Source organism: Cryptomeria japonica, chromosome 9 (assembly GCF_030272615.1).
Source record: "Cryptomeria japonica chromosome 9, Sugi_1.0, whole genome shotgun sequence".
In the NCBI taxonomy this organism is placed as follows: Eukaryota; Viridiplantae; Streptophyta; class Pinopsida; order Cupressales; family Cupressaceae; genus Cryptomeria; species Cryptomeria japonica.
The window spans coordinates 705620635-705631759 of record NC_081413.1 but is presented as its reverse complement, the minus strand read 5'-3'; the positions used below and the strand labels follow the sequence as shown (position 1 = coordinate 705631759).

At 33.1% G+C, this 11125-nt stretch overlaps 1 protein-coding gene across 2 annotated transcripts; it reads left to right on the top strand.

Annotated features, from left to right (window-relative positions):
* Positions 1-1131: 1131 nt before the first annotated feature.
* Positions 1132-4961, top strand: LOC131073915 (aldehyde dehydrogenase 1). Of its 2 annotated transcripts, XM_059211366.1 has the most exons (11): positions 1132-1340; positions 1417-1559; positions 1728-1881; positions 2098-2327; positions 2475-2564; positions 3110-3283; positions 3395-3532; positions 3918-4055; positions 4142-4203; positions 4397-4704; positions 4749-4961. In XM_059211366.1, exons 1-10 carry the CDS (start codon positions 1196-1198, stop codon positions 4668-4670), a joined length of 1548 nt encoding a protein of 515 aa, XP_059067349.1. In that variant the 5' UTR covers positions 1132-1195; the 3' UTR covers positions 4671-4704; positions 4749-4961. The 2 variants fall into 2 exon arrangements, with proteins under 2 accessions (XP_059067349.1, XP_057866406.1); XM_058010423.1 differs by having other exon boundaries at positions 4397-4961.
* The last annotated feature ends 6164 nt before the right edge of the window (positions 4962-11125 follow it).

The window sequence follows — 11125 nt, the reverse complement described above, 5'->3', positions numbered from 1 at the left end:
ATTTTCCACCAATGAACCACTTGTCATTTCATTATGGAAACTTTCATATTGTCGTGAACTATGATGCCAAATTTAAAATTACAAACATAAAATCACTTAATTATAATAAATATTAACCACCATAAAATTTTAACTACATGATACATAATATATCATTCTAATAATTTCTTTGGTATTTTATAATAAAAAATAGTTCAAGTAGACAAAAAAAAATAGTGCATCAATGAAAGTATTATAAGTATTAAATAGACATATTAAATAAATATTGTATTTGTTTTTACAATGTACTATAACTACACCAATAAAAATATTGCATAGTTTGAAATTTAAAATTAAATCTTTCTTTTCACTAGTGTAATTTTCCACCATTGGACCATGAAAACTTTCATATTGTCATGATGTCAAATTTAAAATTGCAAACTTAGTCATAATAAATTTTGAACGGGATGAAATTCCAACTATGATGAGTAATATATCATTTTAATAATTCTTTTGATATTTTATAATAAAAATGAGTGCACGAATTTCTACAATTTATATATTTTTATATATTATTAAAGAAATTTAGTCGTTCTTTGAATAGACTTAGTAAATTGCCTTAGGAATTCTTGAAAGAAAATTTCAATGTAACCCAAAATTGCTCTTCGATTCATCGTTTCATTCAAATTTACTACCTTTTCAAATTCTCCACACGTTTATTTGGACGGCGAAGTCTGCGACTGTATTTATCTTTGGTCTAAAATGGGTAGTCAAACATATTGAATAGTAATATCATCTTCAGATCTCAGATTAAGGATGGTATCTTTTCTCTGTCATCTCAAATCATGGCTGCAAAACATATGGATTTTTTTTTACGTTTTGTCAAATGGGTCTCAATCGTTTAGTCAAAAATGTACTAGCTGTTCTTATCTTCAATTTTGGCGTCCTTGTCTTTTACTTACTCTCATTTGTTTTTTCACATAAATTCTTTTCATTCCAAGATGGCAGGTTTATCTGAACTTTTTTATCCATTAAACTTTCTTTATTATAACTTTCTTTGATTTTTGATGAATACTGTACATCACTATTTATTTTTAAAAAAAATAAAATTACTTTGCTGCCTCATCTTCCCATTTATAGAGATGATTCTGCCTTAGTTTACAAGTTGTGCAACAAACTTGATTTGAACAGAGGAAAAGAGAAAGAAATTGGGATCATGGCATCTCCTAAATGTAATGGTTCAGAAGCACAAGCAGGGCCTTGGAAGTTAGTGATGGAGGATGGAGGACCCATCAAATCTCCAGTCAAAGTGAAATACACAAAGCTCTTCATTAATGGAGAGTTTGTGGATTCAGTTTCAGGTAATTATCTTAAATGGGCAGATCAATTATGAGCTTTTTAACATCCATGAATGCTTTGTAATGGATTTATGTGCAGGGAAAACATTTGAGACATTTGATCCAAGAACAGAGGAAGTTATAGCAAGTGTATCAGAAGCCACCAAAGAAGATGTTGATTTGGCTGTCAAAGCAGCCAGGGCGGCCTTTGATCATGGTCCATGGCCTCGCATGCCTGGATCTGTGAGATCTCTCACTCATCATCATAACAGATATCGTGTTTCTATAATCAACTATCTCTGGATTAGATTGTGTGAATTTTAATTGGCATTAATGTTTTCGATCAGTCTTTATGATCCATCATCAAGATGTTAGAGAGCAAACACCCAATAAATTTTCTTGTGATTCCAGGAAAGAGGCCGCATACTGAATAAGTTTGCAGATCTGATTCAACAACATTCAGAGCAACTTGCACTATTGGAATCATGGGATGGAGGAAAACCTCTGGATCTTGTTAAAGCATTTGACATGCCAAAATCAGTCAGTGTTCTCCAATACTATGCAGGTAAGATACTCATTCTGGTTGTAGTTATGTTGGTTTGTGCTTTGCAGTTGCGTCTTACTCTTTTTAACTGTGGACTTGTTTTGTAATACAGTTAAGACTCTTGTGTCTTACTCAGTCTTTTGCTTTTATTAGCAAACTTGTTTCATAATACAGTTAAGACTCTTGTTTCCTGATTTAAAAAAAATGGTTGTCTTGTTTGCTGTTTGATTTTTGCAGGGTATGCTGATAAAATCCATGGGATGACATTAAAGATGAGTGGGCCATACCAAGGATATACATTGCATGAACCAATTGGAGTGTGTGGTCAGATTATACCCTGGAACTTTCCACTATTTATGTTTTTCACTAAGATTGCTCCTGCTCTCACCTGTGGATGCACACTAGTAGTCAAGCCTGCAGAGTTGACTCCTTTAACTGCACTCTACTGTGCTCATTTATCTGTAGAGGTATATAATATATAACTTCTTATATTGCAGATAAATCTTCTGTTTCATTAGTTAAGTTGCAGGTTTAGATTGATTCGGAAGCCTTAAAATGAAGATATATTCAGAATGGTTTTTTAATGTTAGTTAATTGGTTTGTGAATAATATAGGCTGGAATACCTCCTGGTGTTCTTAATGTGCTTCCTGGTTTTGGAGCAATAACTGGTGCTGCCATAAGCAGTCATATGGATATTGATAAGGTATGAGTATAAAATATTAAATTGATTAGATTCATGTAATTTTCACTTTTCATAATGTTGATTTTTTTTCACTTCTAATTCAAACTGTGTGATACTTTTTATTGTGAACGCTTTGGATCATACTACATGATTCATATTGGTTGTGATACTTTTCATCATCAACCTTTCTGATCATACTACATGATCCATGATAGTTTTTTTCACTTCTGGTTGTGATACTTCTCATCATCATTTTTTGGATCATACTACATGACCCATCATCAATCATCAATGTTTCAGATCATGCTACATCATCCATGTTAGTTTTTTTTCACTTCTGATTGTGATACTTTCCATCATCAATGCTTTTGCTCTCTAACTATTTCTTTCATCCTGATGATAGATCATGTAGTATGATTTGAAACTTCCCATAATATTTTTATTTATTAATTTTTTATTCTATCTTTTAATTTACTTATAAATATGTAAAATAGTGTAGTTAAAAATTTAATTTATATTTCATATTTGTTTAATTCTAAAACTGATATTGCATGCATATTGGTTAGGTTGCATTTACAGGGTCAACTCAAGTGGGGAGATTGATAATGGAAGCTGCAGCCAAGAGTAATTTGAAGGCTGTGACATTAGAGCTTGGTGGGAAATCACCTTTAATTATCATGGATGATTTTAATATTGATGAAGCTGTAGAAATTGCAAATGCAGCCATATTCACATGCATGGTACGTTTCAATGCTTACTCATTTACATTAATAACTATATCATATAAGTATCTATCAATCAATATGTTTTTTTAGGAAAAATAAATTAAAACCTTTTGGATTATGTTATAGGGACAAATATGCATAGCCGGGTCACGAGTATTTGTTCAAGAAGGTGTTTATGATAAATTTGTGAAGAAAATAGCAGAAAGAGCAAAGAAGATTGTAGTAGGTGACCCACTTAAGGGAGGAGTACAACATGGCCCTCAGGTATCTCATTATTTTTATTTTTTTAATAAATATGTAAATTTATTTATAATCTAAGTTGAAAGAAAGTACTTAAAATCTATTAAACAACCTTTTATAAATGTGATTGAAGATTGTATTTCATATTAATGCAATTTATTTATTTTTTAAATTTATCATTTTCTTAATATTTACTTATGTACGATAGTAAAATTTGGTTAAATTGATCCAGTTTATATATTATTTTGTCTATATCCAAATACAACTATTTTGTTATTTTATATAAGAAATATTTTTTCATAATTATCTTTATAATTACAAAGCAATTGATCATATATAGAGTTCATATAGTATTTATTTATTTTATACATATTAGAAGTAAAAATATTACTTGATTTTTATTGTGCAGATTAATAAAATTCAGTTTGATAAAATATTGAAATACATTCAATATGGTAAGATAGATGGGGCCAATTTATTAATTGGTGGTCATTCCTTGGGTGAAAAGGGATTTTACATCGAGCCTACAATTTTTATTGATGTTGAGGTAATTCTAATATTTTATTGTAGCATTAGTTACTTTGTATGCATCTAGTCAATTATTCAACACTCTTTTACTATAATTTAATGCAGGATAATATGAGGATTGCCAAAGAAGAAATATTTGGCCCAGTCATGTCTATTTTCAAGTTCAAGTAAGGATGTTTATAAATAGGTTGTTTTGATATTTCTTTAATATATTTATAGAATTGACATGTTATACAAAATTATAATCTAGCATATGTTAAACTTAAATTAACAAGGAAATATTAATGCATTATAATTATTCATTTTACAATAATGAGACCACTTGACATTTATTTTAACCTTTACAATGTGTTTTTGCAGAACTATAGAAGAAGTAATAGAAAGAGGAAACAAGACAATCTATGGTCTTGCAGCTGGGGTTTTGACTCAAAATATTAATGTAGCTAATAGAGTTGCAAGATCTCTTCGTGCGGGAACTATGTGGATTAATACTTTTCTTGTAGTTGATAATGATTCCCCATTTGGAGGATACAAATTGAGTGGATTTGGAAGAGAGTATGGACCTCACGGCCTTCAAAATTATCTACAAGTCAAGTCAGTTATTACTCCTCTTCATGAGTCTCCATGGCTCTGAAGTCACCATGGCTCTCCATGGCTCTGAGAACCACCTTGCATACTCCTCTTCATGAGTCACCATGGCTCTGAGAACCACCTTACATCTAATTTCTATGTTAGGTTATTTTCATGACATTTTTCCATGGTTATCAATTCACTAAAATAAAATTCTACTATGTAGTAATATGATTCAAAAGTTTTATATTATAAGGATCACTTATGGTGATATACATATATTGTGTCTATTGTATTAAGATAATATTACGATGAACTATATATTGATCCAATTTGAGGATATATATAGATGAGATTAGATGACATTTTGTATTATATTATAAACAAAATTTAATGTAGAAATATGACTTTCTCAAAAGGAAAATTGTGCTCTTTTGAGAGAATTTTATGGTTACATACACTCAAATTAATTTTAGTTAATTGAAATGATTAAATAAAATAAATTGATGAAAATATGTAAAGATAAATAAATAAATTTTTTTGAATACAAAATTAGAAAACACAAAGGATATAAAGGCTTTGATTAACATCTAAGAATTTCATCTAAGACCCAACTCTATGATTCAAGTAACTTGCAAGACCTACAAACAAAAAATACTAGCAAATTGTACAACAAAGATACAAAAAGAATAAATTAAAAACATGATTTAAACTACTTTAAATGAAAAACATAAATGAATCTGCAAGAAAGAAAACATTTGCAAACCTCCATGTGGTTAATAAAAAATAAAAAAAATTGGAGGTTATTTGGGAACTTGCCTCTGTCAAGTCCCTACTTTGGTCTTTCCACCTCCACAATAGCCAAATAGATAGCAAAATGTGGTGGAATGGGGTTCGCTAGCCTAGACATGCAAACTAGGAACCAAACCCAATCTCATCAATTTTATTGGAGAACAACCAATCAAGTCATACTTCAATCTCTTCGGAGAGTTGGGCACATGTATTGATGTTCTCTTTTAATTGATTGATATTTGGATAATTATTTAGATATGAAAATGCAAAGCACTAGGTAGAATGCTTGTAAATTGACCAAAATTAGCATAAACAACAAGCTACATAACATAAAGTCAACTAAGTTGTAGAAAACTAGAAATAAGGTATAGAGAAGACCTTGTATATGAAATTGGGGCTTAGAATGGCTCGAGCTAGGTGCCACTATCTAGGCTAAGTACCATAGTCTTGGAAAGTGTTCAAGTGAAAATTGTGAGATTTTGCCAAGATCAAGAGGCAATGGAAAGCACAAATAAGAGAGAACAAAAGAGATGATAGAAATAAACTGTATTCTATCAAAATGAAAATACTGATCAATTGGATCATCAAGCATTACATACAATGAATATGAGCCTACTTATATTGGCAAGGCTATATGGATATGTGAGCACACAAACATGACATGTGGTTCAATAAGAAACAAGGGTAGGTAGGAAATAGGTGTAGGTAGGTAGGAGAAACAATATAATATTCCACATGAGGTGGATCACCCACTGAATGTGGAATGTAACAACAAGATAAGTCCACAATAGGTGGAAATTCTCCTACACACACTATCCCAATGTGGCACAAACACCCAAGTGTCTCATACCCAAACTACTATGAAATGCATTTTCTAAGTAAACTTAAGTAAAGTGTAATAATATCCAAGATGAATAATTATTTACACCAACACCCCCCTTAAGTGCAACTTAAGGGAATGCACTTAAGTCTAAAATGCAACTAAGCAATGCAAGATGGGTACCAACTACAAGGCCGTGTTAGGTACCAATGTACAAATGCAATGAAATCTCTCACAAAGAAGGGAAAGAGAGAAAAACCCAATGGGAAAAAACCCTCCCCCAAAAGAGAGATGAAAACTAGATACAAAGAAATCTCATAGAAGTATGAGGGACAAAACCCCATGTGAGGAAAAAGTCCCCCCCATATGAGAGAAGAAGAATAGAGACTAAGAAGCCCCCCCTCAATGTGGAATCTACACCAATGATAGAAGCTCGAAGATGAATGAAGAAACTGCTCCATGAACGTCGAACCACGTTCCTCCCCTTAGGAAGAAACAAAACCAAAGGTGTATCCAAAAAGTCTCCCCAACCATGAAGGGAAGATGAAGCAAAAACACTCATGATGAAAAGAATCTCTGAAAACTGCTCAAGTGTCCCCATGTCGATGCTGAAAGTTACCCCCTCCAAAGGTGGTAAACTGCGCCACATTGTTGAAAAAGGCACTCCAAGATCTAGTGGAGATGAATGTAGAACAATATTCAAAGACTCACATGTCTCCTCAAAAAATAAAGAGACCTCCTCCAACTACTGGACAAAAGTATCCACAATCATGTCAACCTCTAAAGATTGATCATGTAGAGAATGCACAAGGGGGTCAAAGTGATCCCTCGCAACAATCAAAGAAGGATCATCTTCATCAAAGAGAAGATGAATGTCATCAATGGTGTCTCCCAAATCTGCAATGTAGGAGTCCACAAACAAACCTGCAATGTCTGTCAAGTAGGCATCCCAATCAACTGAAGTTGGAAGACATGAAATATCCTGCTGCACTGAATCATAAGAAGGCAAAACTGTCGCACTAGCTGCATCATCAGGTGCAATAGGTGGTGTGATATCAATAGGAGGAGATAAAATGCAAGGCTCAAGAATGGGGTCACATGTGAGAATCCCCAAGTTCAAATGCCCAAAGTTCTCCTCAAAATATGAATCATTAACATAGGAAGAATCAACCTCATCAATAGGACCAAAATTTGAAAAAGAGTACAACCGACATGCATGATTAACCACCCCAGTCGTGATTATAGATCCACTCTCCAAGTCTCTAATGATAATTGAATCAGGTGTGAACTCCACAGTTTTCTTAGTCGCCCCATGTGTGATCTGATAGATGGAAAGAAGATTATTTGTCAAGTGAGGTACACACAACATATCATTGAAGGAGTTATCCCCAATGGCAATAGATCCTTTCCCAATCACATCCATGTATGTATGATTGCCCATCAAAATTTGCGGCATTTGGCAAGGCTCAAATGTAGAAAACATAGAATGCAAATATGTCATATGATGAGAAGCCCCTGAATCTAGAAGTCATCTCCTTGAATCATGACTTGTAGTAGCACAAAGAGCTTGTCCCTTTCCTTTATCTGTCCCAAAAGAGTGATCATTTCCCTTATCCTTGGAAGAAGAAGTCGATGTAGACATTCTAGAAGGTAGGTTGATTCTATTCTTCTCAAGAAGACTCTCAAGAAGACTCTTCAACTCATCAATATCCTTTTTATAACAATGATGTTCATCATGTCCTAACTTCTTGCAATATCCACAAAAAAGATTGTCCTTATAAGATTTCCTCTTAGGTGAGAATGGTGAATCAACTTGTTGTGGAGAGGAAGATTGTGCTCCATCTTGTTGTGGTTTTGACTTAGGTTGCTTTTGATTCTTTCATTTTCCTTGATTGTTTTGATTTTTTTATTAGCCATCAAAGCTTGTGACTTTGAAGATTTGAGAATCTCCATCGTGCTCAACTTAGATTGCTCAAGTATCAACATCTCCGTGAATGAATCAAATGAGGGAGAAGTGTATGAGGAACCTTGAGCTAACTTATGGGTGTGAAAGCTTGATACAAAGGTTGCATACTCTGAAGGAAGCTTGTCCAACAAGTTGTAAACCAATTGAGCATCTTTTTTGTCAATTCTACAATCCTTTAGCTTTGCTCTTAAATCAGTTGTTTTTGTGACATAATCTTGGAGTGTATCAAAATCCTTGGGATCCAAAGTTGTGAGTTCACTATCAAGCTTGTAGCCCTTAATCTCATCAACTTGACCGTACAATTTCTTAAAAATATCCCAAGCCTCTTTAATTGTTGTACACTTATCAATGTGAAAAATGAGGTCATCTGATACATACTTTCTAAGAGTTCCAAGTGTCATAGCATTCTTAGTAATCCATTCAATTTGAGCATTAGGATCAGCCTTAGGATCAGGTGGTGCTGTAATAGTTTCATTTACATAATGAATGAATCTTTTTTCCATTTATTTTCTCCATGCCTTAATTTTCCATGATGCATAATTATGAGGAGTTAAAAGTGGAAATTTAAGAGAATCCATAGCACCAAAATGAAAAAGCACAAGATAGAGAGAAGCATAATCACACAAGACACCCCCTCAAAATACTCAATCAAGAAACACAACCCCCCCCCCCAAAAACCAAAATAAAAATTTGACACTTTATACTTAGTGCGTATACAATGGGCCACTTGCAAAATAAGACAAAGTGGACTTCTAATTTCCATTTACAGCTTCTCAAAATGAGATCTAAGAGATTTCAACAAATACTGCTAGTGATCTAAACTTGGATCCAAGCAAAATACAAGTACCAAATAGGCCCAAAAATGACCAAATACTAAAAGTACAATTTCTACTCAAAATCACTGAAAACAAATAGCATAATGAAAGTAGACAAAAGATTATGCACTTTAAAAAAAATGACACTTGAAAAGGAGTCCATATGAGCCCAAATGAAACCTCCAAAGTTGTAAAAAATGAGATTTCATGATTTCTGAAAAACTTGTATCCAAAAAACAAAAAACTCTTGCACCACTGTACAGATCACGAAATTCTACCCCAAAACAAAAAAAAAATTGTTTTAAAAAAGGAGTCCGGATGAGTAAGATATCACTATTTGAAAATTGTCTGCAAAATTATAATTTCTGGAAAATTTCTGCCGCAGCTTCAAACTTCAAATGCTTCTAAATTTGGCCTTCGAAGTCCGATTTTGATGAAACAAAAGGCAAAACTAACCTTTTTGGACCTCCTTAATCCAATGGTGACCTCAGATTTGACCTAACAAGCTCCAATAAAAACCTGCAATAGAAAACTCCAAAATGCAAACCCCAAATAACATCAAATTTCTCTCAATTGACAAACCAATGACACTCTAATGGCTCTGATACCATGTGAGATTTTGTCAAGATCAGGAGGCAATGGAAAACACAAATAAGAGAGAACAAAATAGATGATAGAAATAAATTGTATTCTATCAAGATGAAAATACTGATCAACTGGATCATCAAACGTTACATACAATGAATATAAGTTTGCTTATATTAGCAAGCTATATGGATATGTGAGCACACAAACATGACATGTGGCTCAATAAGAAACAAGGGTAGGTAGGAAATAGGTGTGGGTAGGTAGGAGAAACAATATAATATTCCACATGAGGTGGATCACTCACTGAATGTGGAATGTAACAACAAGATAAGTCCACAAAAGGTGGAAATTCTCCTACACACACTATCTCAATGTGGTACAAACATTCAAGTATCTCATACCCAAACTACTATGAAATGCATTTCCTAAGTAAACTTAAGTGAAGTGTAATAATATCCAAGATGAATAATTATTTACACCAACAAAAATGAATGTTAAATTTGGGCTTAAAAACCTTTAAGTTGTCTTCCCTCTAAATCTCAAGCTAAACTGGAAGGACACTGACGTTAGCTGACATAATCCAAGTTTTTTCTGGTGAGTTTTTTTGGGAACCTCTATCTTTTTCTACATTGTGCTCTTGTGCCTTTAGAATTTGCCTCGAACAGTTTTCTAAACCTATAAATGCGCAAAAGAGGAGGAAAATGATTGTGCTATCTAGGGGCTTGCCTAAGCCAAACCTCGAGTAGGTGTCAACCTCCACTACAACAATGATTGATTAGAAGAGAACTTACCCTTTGTAGGGAAAAGGCTAAATTTGAAAGAAATGATGGATGGAAATGTTGAAATAAAATGATTATACCTTTGATTGATGATGCATTGCTCTTTAGATATGTCGTCCAAGTGTTGATGCAATAACATGATAAAACATTTCAAAATCCATCATGAAGATATACTTGAAGACACATGTTGTAGCTTGATGCTCCTTGTGTTGGTTCCCAAATCAACAAAATGTTAAAACCTAAAAACTAGCCAAGCTTTATGATTAGCTTTAACACCAGACTTGGCCAATTAACAAGAAACATATGCTTCCCCTAGACTTCAGGCTTTGCAAGACCTAGGCGGGTAGACCTTTTCAACAATACCAAAGGATTTTATCACTAACTCAAAGAGTATTGCATAACAGATTATGTTTTCATAAAGGTATGTTAAGAAACATAAAAAATCACTCAGTACTAGCTTAGTTCTTGAGCATTTTTAGAAACTTGCATGGAGAACATGATATAATAAAGAATAACTTATAAAACAAGAAAGGACTGAAAGAAAGATTTATCATATTTTGAAATTTGGGTCCCTCCAGAGCTTGTACAAGAAAATTCAGCTAGCCAGTCTCTCATCCATTCACAAAGTCAAAGTGATATAACCATTTATGACAATGACATAAACACAAAATCAATGATCTTTAAGCCATTGTTGCATTACATGCTGAAAACATACTTTATTAATCTTGAACTCTATTAGAAACTTCTACAACATTCAAT